Here is a 19,451-nt window from a genome sequence, read left to right on the forward strand (position 1 = left end):
GCTGCCCGAGAAGACTGTGATTGGTTTAAAGAAATAAAAACAAGATTGAATGTTGTCTGGCAAAAAAGCCATTGAAAAAAACTTAATTGACTTTGAGACCAGGAAACCAGAAGTTAAAATGTAAACTCAGTTCCGAGTTTTAGGACTTTTTAGGACATTTCTGCATCAATCTATGGGTGTCACAGGAAAAATACGATGTTAAAGGGTCGGTTTGCCTAATTCCACCTGTGAGATTTTTGATCACACAGCAACATCTTTTCTTTTTTTTCCCAGAAACAGTGTTATTGTATCAATAAATCGGAGAATATTGTTGTTATGATTTGGTTAAATTAACCCTTTGAGATCTTTACACTGACTAAACCCCCACAATCTTACTGTCACCTTTAGTTTAATATTACTCCCTTTATTGAAATTTACAAAATCACTCACAGCATTCTCAACTTATAAGGGAAATTCATGAGAATTATCCGACAAACATAATTGTTGTGTCCTTTTCCTTTGCGCCTTTAACTCCAGTATTCTTTTATTAGTGAATAAAGCTGTTCCTAGCCACAGTAAATTAAGTCTTATACATATTAATGTTTACCAGTGGGATGTTAAGCTAACATATTGTAGTAATTTGAGTCAGCGCAATCGTATAATCAAAGTATGATTAGAACATTATTCATTTTAATCAAATCATTAAAGATGCATCGCCTGCACTGTGTTAGTCTGTATGTGTGTGTGTGTGTGTGTGTGTGTGTGTGTGTGTGTGCGTGTGTGTGTGCGTGTGCGTGTGCGTGTGCGTGTGCGTTAAGGGAGAACCTACTCACTTTCCAAGGATTTCACACACAGCGTAACAAAGGAAGAAGATACAACGACTACCGAAGATAAAATCTGATCTTCTGATTTGATTCATTGCAGGGTCACATCCTCTGTGGGTGGATGCACACAGACATACAAAGGATAAATGAACAGTGAACAGAGCGAAGGCGCTGCAGTTTTCTGTCCTAATAGAGACCTCTGCTGGTGACAAGTGTTGTTCATGTTGGTCACATAGTGAGAAATAACACATTCAGATCAATAGCACACTGGGAATTAAAGCAGAGACATTCAGCTTTCTGTTTATTTTTATTGGGATTATCTGACATTACCTAATATTAATGTTTTGTTTAACTGAGGTGAAGATGAAACCTACAACCTTTAGTGATCCCCAAGCTTTTGAATAGTAAAATGTCTCAAAAACTATTTAATAGATTGTACAGCTGGTACAGATTTCCCCCTGACTTTTCCTCCATTGCCAAATGCAGAGCACAATATGTATCGGTCATTTTCCTGAAAAAATAATATCTTAGCTTTGTGTTTAGTAGCGCTTAGGGTAAAGTTAGGGTTTTGGCTTAAAGAACATCCTCTAACTGGTAATGGTAAATGGACTTGTACTTATATAGCGCCTTTCTAGTCATCTGACTACTCAAGGCGCTTCACAGTGTCTGTCACATTCACCCATTCACAAAGACATTCACACTGATGGCAGTGGACATCTACAAACCATCTAATCTGATCTAACCATTCTGACCACATTTACACACCCATGCGCAGCACGGGGAGCAATTCGGGGTTCAGTGTCTTGCCCAAGGACACTTCGACATGTGGACCGGGGGGAGATGGGGATCGAACCACCAATCTCTCGAACAGAGGACGACCCACTCTGCCACCAAGCCAGAGTGGAGGTGCACTGGAACTCCATAGCGATGGAACCAGATCCTCACCAATACCTCAGCCACGCTAGTAGCCGTCTGGTCTTGGGTCAGCACAGCTCAATTCCCTGGTGCCCATGATTTTGATGAAGCTGTTGGAGTATCTCCTCTTTCAGACACTCAGGAAGAAGGAGATGGAGGATCTCTTCCCCACCATCAGGACGGAAGAGCCGGCGATACAGCAAGCCATCTCTCTGAACAATACGTTCCCACTGCCGCACCAGACCACGCACCTGAGGGCTTAGATGTTCTTTTTCTGCGTGACTCGGCACCCGCTTGTCACTCCAGAAATGGTGGAATATAGAAATAGCTGTATCGCCTGCTTGGAGTGCCTGGAGATCTGCTGGAGACCGTGAGGGGACGCAATGACCGCTGCCTGCATACCTATATGCTAATGCTCTCCAACGGCCCCCTGGATATCCGGTGGTACAGAGGTGCCAGGCAGCATCTGCTCAAAGATCTGGACCCCAGCGGCTGGCTGCCTGGAGAGGGCATCTGCGTTCTTGTTAGTACGGCCTGGTCGGTACCGGACACAATAGTCAAATGCCGAGGGCTCGGCCACACAGCGCTGCTCTGTAGCGCCTAGTTTAGCTGTCTCTAGATGGCTCAGGGGGTTATTATCAGTCCACACAACACATTTGTGACCGCACAGATACTCCTTGAACTTCTCCACCATCGCCCACTTCATGGTGAGGAACTCCAGTTTCTATAGTTCTTCTCAGCTGGGTGCAGGCTGCGGCTGGCATAGGCAACGGGCCTCACTGGTCCCTCCTGCTCCTGTGACAGGACAGCTCCCAACCCAATGTGACTGGCATCGACTTCTAAAATAAAAGGCAGGGAAAAATTAGCAACGGCCAAGATGGGTGCATTTACTAGGCGCACCTTTAATTGGGTAAAGCTCCCCTCACAGTCCGCCGACCATGCCTCTCCACACAGCGGGCCCTGTCCTCTTCGTGGCTTACTCCCAGCCAACTCAGCAACCAGTCTGTGCAGCGGGGCAGCAAGCTTGGCAAAAGCCTCGATGAATCGTCGATAATAACTTGCAAAGCCGATGAACGACCTCAGTGACAGTGGTGGGATGTGGCCAGTCAGCCACAGCAGAGACTTTACTGGGTTCGGTGGACACTCCCTCTGGAGAGATGAGGTGGCCCAGGTATTGCACCTGCTCTCCCTAATTACCTGGGTTTTTAGAAGCTGATGTATGTGTGCCTTTACTGCCTCATACTCAGAAGGGGGGATACGTCTGTACCACTGCCGCACAGGTGTGTTGTCTACAAGAGGAATGTCATGACATACTAAAGTGGTACAACCAAGGTCACCTTCAAATGCAGAAAACACTGGTTTATGTGTTTATAACAATGCTCTAACCCTGCACTGCTCTGCCTCCGAGAGTAAAGAGAGATCAAGGTCCCTCATCTCCTTCTGGATTGAGCTTACCCCTGCAGTCTGGGACCCTTCCTCGCCTTGTACCTCACTCAGCCCTGGAGGAAGACTCACCACCTCTGCTGAAGCCAACATGCCTATGGGACAGCTGGGCTTAAGGCTAACTGCAGTCACTCCCACATTAACTACTGGTATATAGACAGTGCCTCGAACAACACGTACCAGGGCAGAAGACACCAACAGGCCAGCAGGCAGACAATAGTCAGGACTCAATGGCTCAACCAAAATTGACCTGGGGGTACCAAACACAGCAGAACAGGTAGCAGCTACAAACTTAGTGGAGCCTGCAGGTATACAAACCCGCTTTCTACCCCTCAACCTGACTAAACAGGAGCGTGAAGGAGAAGAGTGAACCTCTGCTTGCTGACAGAACTGAAAAGCTGGCAGCCAGGGCCTGGATGGCTCCACCCCGCAGAGAGGTCAAACTGTTCAGGGTGTCATGAACGGTACGCTGATAACACAAAGAGACTGGACCCAAATGTTTTTTTGTTTATTCAAACAAAAGTTGAATATAAATGACAAACAAAAACACGTAAAACACTACAGGGTAACAGATAACTAGGGACGAGACGGTCAAGGGAAAACAGGAACACGGCAACGACGGACGATCAGGGAAACGGATGAGGAAACAGGAACACGGGAAACTACAGAGAAAAACAAAAGACAAGCAATGACTAATATATTTACCGATGGGGAGCGTGAAAACCACAAACGACTAAGGAATGCCAATCCGGGGGGAATAGGTTACCAAGAGAAGGATAACAATGGTCTGGCGCTGCATGCCTGTCAACTCAGGGTTTAAGTAGTCCACAGGTGATCAGCGTTACAGGCTGCAGCTTGGGGAAAACACGCCTACCGGACCTAAAAGACAAGACACAAGAGGGAGACACATGCAGGGAAAGACAGACAGAGGGAGACAAACTCACACAAAAGGAAGAGAGGAGGGTACTGACAGAACCGCCTCTTGACAACCCTCAACGAATGCCTCCAGGAGCTCCACCGGGCCTCCCTGGATGAGCCCGGTAGAAGGAAGGAACAGGGAAGGAACCAGGATAAGGGATCTTGAAACCCAGCTCCTCTCCTCTGGACTGTATACCTCCCAGTCCACCAGGTACTGGAACCCACGTCCTCTGCATCGCACGTCCAGAATGGAGCTGACCGTGAACGCCCGATGGCCATCAACGGTACGGGGAGGTGGGCGGGCACAACTTGCTGGTGGTTACTGGTTTCAACTGGGACACATGGAAGTTAGGATGGATCCTGAGGGACGCAGGATGTCACTCCAGAAATGGTGCTTGCCTCTACCTCGAAGGGGCCAATAAAGCGAGGAGCGAGTTTCTTAGATGCGACATTAAGGGAAATGTCGTGGGAGTTTAACCAGACCTTCTGTCCAGGTCTGTACTTAGGTGCAGGGATGCGATGGCGATCCGCCATCCTGCAGTTCTGCTCCACTGTCCGAAGCAAGGTCTCTCTCCAAATCTGACGTACTCTCTGGAGATGGCGTTGGACGGACGGAACAGCAATCTTAGCTTCCTGGGCCGGAAAGAGAGGGGGTAAGTAGCCCACAAAGCCTCGAAGGGGGACATACCTGTAGCTGTGCAGGTCAGGGAGTTGTGGGAGTATTCCACCCAGGACAGCTGTGAAGCCCACGACGAGGGATTGCGGGCGGAGAGCGGTCTCAAGGTCCTGGTTAGCTCTCTCTGTCTGCCCGTTTGATTGAGGATGAAAACCTGAAGATAGACTGACCTTGGCTCCAAAGGCCTGGCAGAAGGCTCTCCAGACACGGGAGGTGAATTGGGGACCTCGGTCAGAAACAATGTCAGCAGGTATCCCGTCGCGGTGAAAGACATGGTCCACCAGGATTTGTGCTGTCTCCACCGCAGACGGCAGCTTAGGTAGCGGGACAAAGTGAACCATTTTATAGAACCGGTCAACTATAGTAACAATAGTGACGTTACCTTGAGAGACGGGAAGTCTAGTAACAAAATCCAAGGCGATGTGAGACCATGGTCGACCGGGTACCGAGAGAGGGCGGAGAAGGCCTGCTGGAGGACGATGGGAAGTCTTTCCCCAGGCGCAGACGGTGCAGGCCAGAACAAACTCCCGGGTATCTGTACCCATGGTCTTCCACTAGAAGTGACGCGGAGGAGCGAAAGGGTCCTGGTGATTCTAGGATGACAGGAGAGACAAGAAGAGTGCAGGATGGTCTCACAAGGCTAGGAAATAGGTCATAAATAGACGAAATCCCTGGACTGGAATTCACCTTTGAAGCAGTGTTCTTTTGTGCAAATTTTGTGAACTGGTCTCTTTCTGTGTGGTGCTTGTATTGTTGTGTTGTGGGAATTTTGGATATTTGTAATTCATAATCATAGTTTTGTCAGGTCAGACGCAGTACAGTGTCTCCTCTATTTAACCTTATCATATGACTAGTGCATAGCTTGTTTGTGCTAAATGGATAACATAAATAATTGCCTCATGACATGGTATAATGGCATATCTGCGTTCTGTACATCCTGTTTCTTGCAGATAACTCATGACTGTTTTTATGGCCTATGTGGACCCTGTTTTAGAGACTTTGTGATGAGAGAAGTTCAGAGGGGGATTGTAATGTCTAAGGCATGTTTTGTTTGGTCGAAAGACGTCACCCAACCAAGGCTTAGCTCGTTCTATCTATTACCTTGTGACCCTGTCTGTCTGGATGGGGTGTCTCCTCCTCTAAAAGGCTGAGCAGCAGTGGGCTCTGGGTCATTCCTGCTATACTCTGAGATTTGTGAGGAAGCAGGGGTGAACGTATTTTTGTCTGCAGAGGAAAATAAACCATGGAGAGAAAGCTGATCCTGTTTGTTGATCTTTATTGAAGAAATCCATTTCCACAACAATGTTTACTGTCAGCATTCACAATCTTTAACCACTTTACAGGAATGGCTATGATAGACAGTAGATGAGGAAGTGAAAAGGGGATTAGATAATTAAAAAAAAACTCAAAGAGTTTACAGGTCCCTCAAAAAACGCCACTTCATTATTATAGACTGGTGGTGCTGGCTTGTCTCATCGTGTCCCTACAAGATAACCACATATTACAATACAATACAACAAAGTTTAGTACACAGTTTTTTAGATACTATTGTACAATATTCTTATCAGGCTACATGAATATGTGAAATCACCTTTTGTGAAGAGAGAGAAGAAAAAGAACAGCACCGGGTTTCAGCTAAAACCAAAAACATTTATCTGGTTGTGTAATTGTGTTTGTTTCACGATCATTGAGAGAAAGCTAAATCAAATATGATACGTAATTTTAACCTGTAAGTCTAGATTTCACTGATCATGTAAATGGTAAATGGACTTGTACTTATATAGCACCTTTCTAGTCTCCTGACTACTCAAGGCGCTTTTACACTACTGCCCCATTCACACAGACATTCACACTGATGGCAGTACATACCATCTAATCCAATCTAACCATTCACAACACATCCACACACCCATGCTAGCACGGGGAGAGATTTGGGGTCCAGTGTTTTGCCCATGGACACTTCCACATGTTGACCGGAGGAGCTAGGGATCTAACCGCCAATCTCTCGAATGGAGGGCGACCGGCTCTAACTCTGAGCCAAAGCTGCAAAACTTGAGTGCAGGTCTAAACATGAGAATTCTATAATTAATAAAAGCAAGCATATTTAATCTAATTTGATTAACACCAAAACAAAGAATCCACGGTTTCTGTTTGACACTGTGGTTAACTCACACAGAGTACCACTGCTAACAGCTCTTATTCCATTCATTGATTGATTATGCAATGAATCTGAGCTGTAAAATGTCTCCTAATTTCTTCTGGCCGATTAAGCCACTGTAGCTACTGGGCAAGAGAGAAGAGAAAGTGTTGCCTCGTTTTTGGACACTCTCTCACACACTTGATTTGCACCAGTCATTATCATAGAGGAAGTCGGTAAAACCACATCTCCATGTATGACACAGAAAAGGAAGTTAAAGAGGGGACAGAGTATGGCATACTAATAAAATGGCGTTACAGGATAACAAGAGAGAGATACGTTTTTCTCAATACATACATTTTACTGAACTTTACTTTTTAATCAAAACTGAGAGGCATGAATATACTTTAAATTTTAAATGTATGTTGTTATGCCACTGATGATGAGAAAAACAGCCTGCCTGCCTTTTACTTTCACTTCCTTAAAGAGGACAAAGACGTCAAGGCAGAGGGAAGGTGTTTCGCATATACAATATTGTCACATGGTAAGAGATATCACTACCACCCTTCTGATCTAAGGGACATTAAATTTGAACTAAGGAGGATCATTAAAGGACAAGATTCTGCAGATATACGACATCAGTGTTTGATCAGCTCTTCTTTGTGTGGCACAGTGAGTATCAGAAACCATTTTTGAGTCTTATAATGAGGTCATTTAAATTTGAATGTCTGATTCGGCTGAAATTTGTCTTTGACTTCTCCTAAGTACAGCTAAGTTAGATGCAATACACAACACATCATAAAACATACAAATATATATAGTGGTGCAAATGGGCATGTCAGTAGACAGAAGCGGCTCAAACTGCAGAGAAATTTCTGTGACTTAACCAAACAACATCCCTGCAATGTTAACAATGTTGAAGAGCTTGTTCTGCACTCAAGTTGCCGTACCGAGCTGTTTGTTGGTGGATATTCAAAAAATGTCCACTCCCTCCTGGAGCAGTTGCTTTGAGCATTAAGTATTGACAAGGATTGGGATTCCAGTCAAAGATTGGGTGCAAATTCATGGCATAAAAATGACATGGACAAAGCTAAAAAATAAATAAAAAACATTGTTACACCACGCAAAATTACTTAACAAATTGGTAGGTTATTCATATGCCATTAAGTAAGACCAGACTGATTTTCAAGTATGTGTTGGCTCAACAAACACAGGAAACAAGTTCTACTAATTTGCTTACTTAGTATTTACATTGATTAGATACGTTAATTTATGTAACACACTGAACCAAACAAGGTTTTTTTTTCCTAAATTTAAACACCAGTTTTGTTGCCTTAACTTAAGTTTTGTTTGAATTAGAAAACTGAGAAGGTAGAGATGCTCTGGGTGCACAGAAGTGACATCAAGGGGTCCTGAAAGCTTCAAAGAGATGTTGCGATGACATATTGTACCTTTGGTGATAATTTATGATAGTATATTGTTGTAACTGTCCTTGATGGTCTTTATTGGTTTGTTTTTTGTATTTCAGGATCGCCTGCAGCAGTTGTTTCACTGGGTGGACTATATGTTGAGTAAAGAAGATTTCAAACATGGATCCTGGGGTGAAAAAAAAAATGCAAAGAAAAGGATGCACGTCTTACACCAGATTTTTTTTCCTCTTGCTGAATATCAGCAGTTTCATTCTTCCAGTCACAGGATATTCACTGAAGTCTTGCCGGATCAGTTACGATAGTGCCCTATGTACTAGGAGTAATCTCAAAGCTGTTCCTCGAGATATTCCCTCAATGGTAAAAGGTTTTGACTTGTCAGAAAACAAAATTCCCAAACTGCAAGTAGCAGATTTCAAAAATCTATCTGTTTTGAGACAGTTAGACCTGAGTCGCAACAGAATTACACATATAGAAGCAGGTGCCTTTGCCGATCTGATTTCCCTCAAGAAGTTAAATCTAAATAATAATAGACTTGATAAACTTGTAGAGTATGTCTTTGAGGGTTTGAGGAACCTCACAGAACTAAGAATAAATAAAAATCACATCAAAGCGGTGGCATCCACTTCTTTTAAGTCCATGACAAGCTTAAAGTTTTTGGACATCTCTGGCAACAAACTGCACTACTTATCAAAAGTTCAGTCCATACTACAGCATCTGCCAAATCTGTGGGAGCTGGTTCTTGAAAACAACGATATAACAACTTTTCAGTCATGGGTACTGACGAACAGCTCACTAAAACTTGCTTACCTTGATTTGTCTCAAAATCCCATTGCAGACTTTAGGATCACTGCAGATGTTTTTCCGAATCTCATCTGGTTCAAAATCGGTGGCTCTTATAAAAAGCAGCCGATGAAATGGGACGTTCGTAACAAGACTTTCCTCAGTCAAGTGTCTACTCTTGATATTAGCGGGCTTCAAATGGCTTCTGATGACATGAAAACATTCCTAGAGACCTTCAACTCCTCACTGACTTTACTGAGGATGAATGCAATGAAACGTACACACCTTGCAGCACTAATCAACATTTCCTGCACCATCCCAACATTGTCCAAACTCCAACTCCGACAAAACAATTTATTTTTCGTCAGTTCAGATTTGTTCCAGTTGTGTACCAACGTAACAGAGTTAGATTTAACGGACAATTCAATAAAATATATCCGAGACGATGCCTTCAGCTCTCTGCGAGGTTTAAGGATCATGAGTCTGAGTCAGAACAAGCTTACCTCTGTCCCAGCTAACACGAGAAATCTATCAACACTTGAGGAGCTGGATCTCAGCAAGAATAACATCAGCGCACTTGGATGTCACGATTTCGCCAATCTGACAAGGTTGAGACAACTTAGCCTCCATCAGAATCCAATCTCAGCTCTGCAAGAGTGTGTTTTTAGTGATTTAATAAGATTGCAGGTTTTAAAGCTACAGAACAACAGTATCTCCAAATTAAATGGTGCTTTCAAAAAATACTTGCCAAATCTTAAACAACTGCGTCTTAATGGAAATAAACTCACTTTCATCAAACATGGGGAATTTACAGGATTGAAATCCCTCCAGAACTTGTCATTACATGAAAATAAAATAAAGGAACTTACAAAAGGGTCATTTATTGGATTGACAAATCTTACCGATATTCAGCTGCAATCAAATGAATTTAAAACACATGAAAATTTCAAAGGCTTAAATGATTTGATAAATTTAAGAAGATTGGATTTGAGGGATAATCACATTAAATATTCAGAGAGTTCACCTCTACATGATCCACCATTTTCTCGGCTCTCCCATCTGGAGACATTGGCTATTCTATCACAACACAGCAGGGGGAAGGCCCACCTGCCTCGCAACTTCCTGCAAGGTTTGACTAATCTTTTGGTTTTCGATGCTAGGAACATTCAACTTATATCTTTGCACAAAGACACATTTAATTACACGCCTCAACTGCAAACACTTGACATTAGCTCAAATGACCTCATTGATCTCTCTCCGGATCTGTTTTCTCCAATTCAAAGCCTTAAAACCCTTTACATATCTACAACAACTCTTCGGTCTCTTGATTTCCTTATAGAGGCCAACCTTACTAAGCTGGAGTACCTGCAGGCAAGAAAGAATGCATATTCTGTTTTAAGTGAGGAAGTAATAAAGTCCCTACCAGCTCTTGTTTACTTGGATCTTCAATACAACAGTTTCACCTGTGACTGCGATAACGCCTGGTTTATCCAGTGGGCAATAAACGACAAGCAAACACAAGTTTTTGATGGCCATAACTTTGTGTGCAACTATCCTCCCAGCCTTAAAGGTATGAAACTGTTGGACTTCGACGTCCGGTCCTGCACAGTGGACACTGAATTCATCTGCTTTATCTCCACCACATGTACAGTCCTTCTGTTTATGGTGGCGTCCTTCACCTACCATTTCCTGAGGTGGCAGCTGGCCTATGCCTACTACCTTTTCTTGGCTTTGCTCTTGGACAAAAAGCATAAAAACAAACAAGGTCCCAATCAGTATGATGCCTTCGTCTCCTACAACACCCACGATGAGCCATGGGTCATCAGAGAGCTGTTGCCAAAATTGGAAGGAGAGCAGGGCTGGAGATTGTGTCTGCACCACCGAGACTTCGAGCCAGGTAAGACTGCCCTTTACACCTGGACTTAAAAGGGACCATTATTCCCATATTTTCTGTCATATATATATATATATATATACAGTATATAATGTTATATGGTCATTAACATATTACATACACTGCTACACATAGCTACATGTTAACATCAGAGAAATCTAAAATCCAAAAAGCCAATCAGTACCTTAGTTTCAGTTTGTGGACGGACTTCCTGTATGTGAGGGCCGCTCAGGGGGGTCATCACAATGTCTCCCGAAAGCGTCCTATGTCCGCCGGTCGCATAAGCCTATGCCTCCACCGATTTGTCTACGTATGTAGAATAGGTCTACATAGACCTATTTCCCGGGGAATTTGGCACTGATGCTGTATTCCTAAGCACTGGGACATGTCATTTATCCTACATGGAGTTTAAGAGCTCCGACTTCAGTGCGTTCCAGACAGTTTAAGTTGAACGTAAACGGAAAACATGGACGACCGCCATCAAATACGTTAATAAACATATTGTCCAGCAGTGGATAACATTGGTTGACATTAGAGCTGTAAAACATCTTCATCAACTGATCTGGAGCCGTATATGTAAAAGCTCTACATGTCGCTATGAAATGGAACTGGGTACAATATTACAAAGGGCCTTCAGTTTTGCAGCACAGCAATGCTGTGACACTTGACATTTAGATTTTTATTTCATCAAAATTAAACATTAATGTGTATAGAAAAAAAGATACTGTAATAGTAAATTATAAGAGTCTGCAAACTAATGTAGCCTATAATATATGTATATGCTTGATTATATATAGAATATTCAAAACAAGTTGTGTTAAAATTGCAGTATCTAATATAACACTACATGCAAGGAAGTAACGCTTAAAGCCTATTCTTTGACGTTTTATCTCTCACAAATTGTGTCTCCACGGGCGCGGCCATTGTTCTCCGACTTATCTTGGTGAGGTCGGGGTAGGTTGAGCTCCCCCGAGTTCGCGAGTTGGAGGTTCCACTTCGACAAGTGTTCCAGTGCACTTTCTCGAGTTGGAGGTCCGAAAGTTCCGACCTCCCACGGCACTGGGACGCAGCATGATTGTGGAAAAAATATCAGACCAGGAAACATAGGACCCTTTCTGTAAAAACAGGTCCCCGGTCACATACAAAGCGGGGAACATAGGACTCTTTGAACATAGGATGCGGTGAACATAGGACCCGCGGAAGATAGGTACGCCCCCAGCTCAGGTTCCACTTTAGTTTGTGGTGAACGTGGCTGAGAGAGAATACATCGGAGAAGTCCATATTGTTATTTGTTGCATCTAAAAAAAAACATGCAAGTAGACAAATGAATATATGTAATACTTCTGTGCCTTAAGTTTATATTGTTATTGTAAGATATAAAGACTGTCTCTAGCATAAAGTCTGCTAGCCACATACTAATGCTTACAACGGTAGCATGAAGGTGCTCTGAATGTAATTCTGCATGTTGTGAATATTATTGAAGTGAGCATAATGACTGTGTAACGTTGCCTCATGTTTGGATTTATTGTCTCTAAGATTGACAGCAGAAAGAAGGCTTTCCTAAATTTATGGGAATTTTAATGGTTAAATATTGAGAATGAGAAGAACACCGCTAGTATCTAGTATCTCAAGGTCGTAGTCGCAACAACAAAAAATAATTCCAGCAGTCGGGTTGCCAGGTTCGTTGCCGAGTGTGTCAAGCGATCAGCCTGCTCCATGTCAAGAGAGGAATCATACAGGGTAACCACCACTAATTTGGACTAATCAATTAATTTGACATAAATATTTAACGTTAGCCAGTCTTCAAGTGGAAGTCTTTCTTTGAGTGCTGTGTAATCCAGCTAGCTCTCAACTCAAAATGATTCCTTGTTTCTGTAGCAACAACAGACAACCCTGGCAACCTGCAATGCCCAACGCTATTGGCTGGTAAAATGTAAACAGAATGTGACAGAAATTAAAATATTAATTCGATCTGAATTTATTTTTTATGGAAAAGCAATACTTTCATTCTATACCCCTCAAAACGCCCCATAGGTGTATTATTTAAAAAAATATAGCTTTTATTTAAGAGTCTGCATACTCAACCTTTAAGTATAATGTTTATAATGTTTATAACAAACAGATGTAACACCCCAAAGTTTAAATATCTGCAGTGTATTATGGGATTTTGAGTCCACTGGCAGTAAAAAAAACAGCACACTGCAAAACTGTAATCTGGCAATCTGTACTAAGGTCCATGTTACCTTTTTATGTGGATCAGCAAAAACAGTTGCTTTGTACTTTCATCTGTACTCCAGAGGGTGTCACCATCAAGCTTTTTGTACCGCACCATCAGAGGAACTAATGAGGCAGTGCACATTTTATGCATTGATCCTTTTTTTCCCCTGTTCTAATCTTTCTCAGGTAAACCAATCATAGACAACATCACAGATGCCATCTATGGCAGCAGGAAGACCATCTGTGTGATCAGTCGCAGATACCTGGAGAGTGAGTGGTGCTCCAGAGAGATCCAGGTGGCCAGGTAACATGACAGCTGACTTTAAACTTCTCTGTGCTGCGACACATGGTGGTGTAACGACTCACTAACTCTGTACAAATCAAGTCTGTGTCATTAATCCTTCAACCATCATCCACAGGGGTATTTGTACTTACTGTATGCTTTTCACATGAGCTGCTGATGTACATGTGTTTAATCTTCTCTTTATTTTAATCCAAAACCATTGGAAAAAATATGGAAAATGTTTAGTTGATCACAATGTAGTTTAATGTGAAATAAACCCAGATTAAAATACATACAGTAATCACCACCTTATGGCAAAATGTATATATAAAAACTATTGCTTTTATCAGGGCTTTTGTATGTAACAGTGCTGTTTGTGAGTGTTAAGACGGAGATTAAATCAAATAATATTATGGTTTAATACAGTATTAGGATATTAGCTTAACTAAATATGTATATACAATATATATTATATATAATATAATATAGTATGACAATTTAAACCTCAGGGCAAATTTTAGCCCCTCAGATCATATTTTTTAGGAGCATTCTATGATTTCTACAGGCATATTTGGCCCCCCCCTTATTTCTAAGCCTGGTTTATCCCACAGTTATTTCTAACATAGGCAAAATTATGTTCTTACTGAGTTTTCCTATTTCATATTGTTCATACAGGACAATATAATAAAATGAGATGAATTTCCAGAAAATCTGTTAAAGAAAATGCAAATGAATGTGAATTTACATGCACTACCATTATGTGAATATTAGGTTCCTTTAAGTAACAGTTTGTGGAGATCGTTCTCCAGTCAGGTGCTGTAAAACCTTTGCAGAGGAAAAGAGCAAAATGAGATGATGTAATTAAAAGAGTCAAAACCTTAAACGATGAAAAACGGTGTTGAAAACATGGTGGATATTTGGTATTTATGACAGTATAAATACAGATGAATATATAAAGTATATGATGAGTGGTGTCGTCCTCATCCATTCGTCTTTTTCCTCTGTATAGCTTCCGCCTGTTCGATGAGAAGAAGGACGTGCTGATCCTGGTGTTTCTGGAGGACATTCCCACTGTTGAGCTGTCTCCCTACTACCGCATGAGGAAGCTGCTGAAGAGGCGGACCTATCTGAGCTGGCCTCGGGCCGGGGAGCACCCCGAGCTTTTCTGGGAGAAACTCCGCCAGGCCCTGAAGACCAGAGAAGATCTCAATGAGGACAGGTTCCTCCTTACTTAGAACAACAAACCGTGATTGAAATGGAAATGTAATCCTCTCTGTTTTAAGTTTACAGCCAGGGTAGTCCATTGGAGTCTTCTTGGAATTTGTTGGTCTGTTTTGGCATGTTTAAATATCAACTAGATGAGCTGCTTTTACTGGTCTAACTGAAATGGAACACATGAACAGTTTCCATTCAACCAAACTGGAATACCAAGTTACGACTAACTACCAGTGAAATTAGTTTTTCCATCACGGGCGTGTGAACTCTGCTTTTGACTACTCTAATAGGGCAGTGAACTGATAATGACAGATAAAAAAAAATTGGAGTCAGATCATATAATACATTTCCAGCTCCTGGCATTGAAGATAGATGTGTATAAGATAGTTGTGCACAGAAATTCATAAAATGCACAAAATGATATCTTCAGAAATGGCGAATGGAAGTGGACCGTGATGGCTGCTTTTGGTGTGGGTTAGGTTATGGCACCAAGACTACCGTTACCTGACCAGTTTTAGCCTACAAAATGTAACGATTGAAGTTATGCATGAAAACCACTTGGTTAGGGTTGGAAAAAAAGGTTGTGGTCTGATCTAAAGTAGAGGCGGCTGCTGGTCTTTCAAGGAGGGGAAGCTCATTTTTCCAGCCTACATCATAAATGTGTTTGTTTTTTTTCGTATGTAAATTCTACCCCCATATTCCTTTTTAAGAAAATTATCTGTGACCTTGTCGTAGCAACTAGGCATCCTTTCCAGGGACTGGACCAGTGTCCTCTCAATGGCAGCAGAGCTACGCTGCTTAAACGGCCTTGGCCCAGCTGGAGCTGCTGCGCCAGGCTACTGTGAAGCGTGATCGCCTGTGAGTGTGAGTGTGAGTGTGAGTGATGGGGGGACAAGCTCCACAGCTGCCGCTGATCGTTGGGGAAAGAGACCCCAGAGTGACAGAACAGAGTCGCCAAACACAACGCTAGTCATTTTTAACAAATACAAAGTCACTCTGGATCGGTAAAGTCTGTGGATCAGTTCAGAACAACGGAATGAAAAACTTGGAAAATGCTCCGGTGGATGTTTATTCTTCAAGATCCCTGATTTGCTCATTTAGCTGTCAATCAAAAAAGGATTCCCCTCAGACAGCTCATCCAATCATCATGCAGAAGCTGAGCGTCCGGGCCAGCCCACTGTCCCATAGACCCCCAGAGACGCTGAGCGTCCGATGGGCGGAACAGTGCTCAGCATTTATCTAATGAGCGTCTAGTTTGGCTGCAGTGGAACAACCCGCTCTACGCTTCACCATTGACGTCAGTAGAAGCTGAGCGTCCGACTGTGTAAAGTGCTGTGGTGCTGTGGGGATGAATGAGAAGCAAGTTGTGCCAGTTGTGATAAGGAGCGGATTCTGAACAAAAGATGAAGGATTTCTGGCGCATATTTAGTCAATGAAATGTACACACAGCAGTACATATTCCACCACTTTATTTTTATTTTTTTGTGACATTCTAGGGGAAGCTGTTTCGCCAATGATCCAAGGGTAACCAAATCAACCTACCGGCGCAACCAGTGTTTGTAATGTTGTGTTTCAAGAGAACTGGCCTAGTCTCTTTCTTAGTGGTGCACAGTGTTCACAATCTTTAACCACTTTACAGGAATGGTCATGATAGACTGTAGATGAGGAAGTGAAAGGGATTTAGAGAATACAAAACATCTCACACAGAGTTGACAGGTCCCTCAATAAATGCCACTTCATTATTATTCTCTTATTAGAATGGATGTAAGTGTATTACACAGTTTTTAGATACTATTCTACTATATTAGTATCACGCTACATTATTATGAGGCTAATGTGAAATCACCTGTTGCGAAGAGAGAAAAAAAAACACTGGATTTCAGCTAAAACCAAAACGATGTAGTTGATTGTGTAATTACATATGTTTCACAATCATTAAGAGAAAGCAAAATTGTTTTTTTCTGAACCTATAAGACATTGAGTCACTGTTGAGTCATAATAAACTGTAGAAAAGCAAAATTCCCCTACACTGACAACACTTTTATTTTGAAATACTGTAAATGTTAAATCAAAGTGAAACCTTTTAACTATTATGCCACCTACATTTTAGGGCAATGATTTAGCATTAACTTGACATGCTGGGTGCTCAGAGTTTTTACTTTAAAACTATTTTTCCAGTTCAAACTTCTTAAATTAAAAACTACTGAATTATTTAAGTGAAAAATGTTTGCTGTCACGACCAAAAAAGTCTTCACTTCCTTACTATTTTGGAGTTAAATTGTGTACCTTTTTCTCCCCTACATTCTAAAATGGACCATTTTGCTCCATGAAAAAGTAGCTTTGAGTACTAGAAACATAATCTTTACGTTTGACTTTACAACTTTGAACTGTGGCTATTTACTATACTTTTCCAACTTGTGGAGTAGTTCTGCAGTGTAACATTTAAGGCTACTTAAGTAAAAATATATCACTACTAAATTGCTTTAAATTTTAATAATATATTTATGTCAAATAATACAAGTTGGCTTTTTGTTTTTACATTCATTAAATACTACAAACATCTTTTTTGTCGGAAAATCTGAAGCCACTTTGAGCATTACACAAAAACTAATATCCATTAATGTAATTGCCCAAACTCACACATGGTCTCCTTCTAAATTGGTTTACTTATGCACCACATCTGAATGAATCTGAGCTGTAAAATGTCTCACCCGTACTGGGCAAGAGAGAAGAGGAAGTGTTGGCTCTTTTGGGACACTCTCTCACATATTTGATTTGCACTAGTCATTATCATAGAGGAAGTCAGTGAAACCACATCATGACACAGAAAAATAAGTTAAAGAAGGAATAGAGTATGGCATACTAATTTGCATAAAATGCATAAAATATTAACATCTTATTAACATCATCTCTATGTATTAGAGGTATATATATACATATATAATTTTTTATGTTTTTTTTCTATAAATTTCAAATGTATGTCGTCATGCCACTGATGATAAGAAAAACAGCCTGCATGCCTTTTACTTTCACTTCCTCAAAGAGGACAAAGACGTCAAGGCAGAGGGAAGGTGTTGAGGCTCCAGACAGCCTGTTTTCGCATATACACTGTATATCACATGGTAAGATATATCACTCCCACCCTTTTGATCTGAGAGGAACATTAAATTTGAACAAAGGAAGATCATTAAAGGACAAGATTCTGCAGATATACGACATCAGTGTTTAATCAGCTCTTCTTTGTGTGGCACAGTGAGTATCAGAAACCATTATTGAGTCTTATAATGAGGTCATCTAAATTTGAATGTCTGATTCGGCTGAAATTTGTCTTTGACTTCTCCTAAGTACAACTAAGTTACATGCAATACACAACACATCATAAAACATACAAATATATATAGTGGTGCAAATGGGCATGTCAGTAGACAGAAGTAGCTCAAACTGCAAAGTAATTTCTGTGACAACACATCATAAAACTTACAAATATTATATATATAATAATGAAAATGGGCATGTATCAGCGAATATGTTGTATAAATAAAAAAGAGCATGCATCATTCTGTTTTTAATGCCACTATGGCATAAAGTAGTAGTCGGAGTAGTTGCTTTGAGCATGAAATATTGACCAGGATTGGGATTACAGTTGAAAGATGGGTGCGAATTCAAGGCATAAAAAAGCTTTAATTTTTTTTTTTTTTTTTAAAACATGTTATACCTAACTAAATGACTTCAACAAATTGGCAGTTTATTCATACGCCATTCAGTAACACCAGACTGTTTTTTCAAGAATGTGTTGTTGACAAGAATGTGTCAACAAACACAGGAAACGAGTTCTAATTCACCGCTGATTTTGGTTATTTATACTGATTAGGTAAGTTTAATTTATGTAAAAAAACTACAATGTTTTTCCAAAACTTAAACACCAAGGTTTGATTCCTTTTTAAGTTTCATTTGAATTTGCAAAACTGTGACTGTAGTTAAGCATCCAGCGCACAGAAGTGTAATCAAAGGGTCCTGAAAGCTTCAAAGTGTGATGAGCTCTGAACATAGACTGTATGAAAAATGGATGTAGCATCTCTGTCCAAGTCTCCGCCTCATTTCCTCTTACCAAAACAGGGCATTGATGTGACGTTGGGGGGAGGGAGGTATGTCCATCTGGCTGGTATACCTCTGAGGAGAAGTGAGTGGCAGCGGCTAGCTGTCACTCAAGAGGCCACGCCCCAAATTATTAATAAACCCCAATAAAATAAAAACTAGCCTGGTACAAAAATTCATGCTGATATAATAAATAAACCAATCAGATCATCGAAGCATTTGACGTACTAACAGAGGCAAAGTAAACAACATGTCTGTGAAGGATATTTGCTGTTTGTTTAATGTGACTTTATGGATAAAAGGCGCATTTTAAGGTTACAACAGAAAGATCCAAGAGAAACAAAGCGTTAGCTAGCGGCTTGCTTAATAGCTGCGCTCATCTCGTCCGCGGAGGCTGGTGTGTTGTTTACACTGAACAGTCGCTTCTCGTTGCATCACACTTCGAGTTGATTTGTTCAATCGCTTGGGCTACATTCTCAAAATTGGTTACCAGACTGATCTGCAAGTAAAATACAATGGAGCTCGAGAGATCAGGATTGTCTCACGAGGCTACTTCCTTATTGGATCAACCAGAAAATGGCTGTGGTGGGGGCTTGGTTGTAAATGAAAGGTTGCGTAAAATGAAACATTAAAAGTAGTGTCCTA

At 41.4% G+C, this 19,451-nt stretch overlaps 1 protein-coding gene across 1 annotated transcript; it reads left to right on the forward strand.

Moving 5' to 3' along the window:
* Positions 1 to 7,462: 7,462 nt before the first annotated feature.
* Positions 7,463 to 16,815, forward strand: LOC310963092 (uncharacterized protein). Its single transcript, XM_083935743.1, has 4 exons — positions 7,463 to 7,564; positions 8,421 to 10,999; positions 13,400 to 13,517; positions 14,506 to 16,815. The coding sequence occupies exons 2-4, from the start codon at positions 8,482 to 8,484 to the stop codon at positions 14,729 to 14,731; spliced, it is 2,862 nt and encodes a 953-aa protein (XP_083791869.1). The 5' UTR covers positions 7,463 to 7,564; positions 8,421 to 8,481; the 3' UTR covers positions 14,732 to 16,815.
* The last annotated feature ends 2,636 nt before the right edge of the window (positions 16,816 to 19,451 follow it).

The sequence above is a fragment of the Echiichthys vipera genome, assembly GCF_963691815.1.
Source record: "Echiichthys vipera genome assembly, chromosome: 21".
Lineage (NCBI taxonomy): Eukaryota > Metazoa > Chordata > Actinopteri > Perciformes > Trachinidae > Echiichthys > Echiichthys vipera.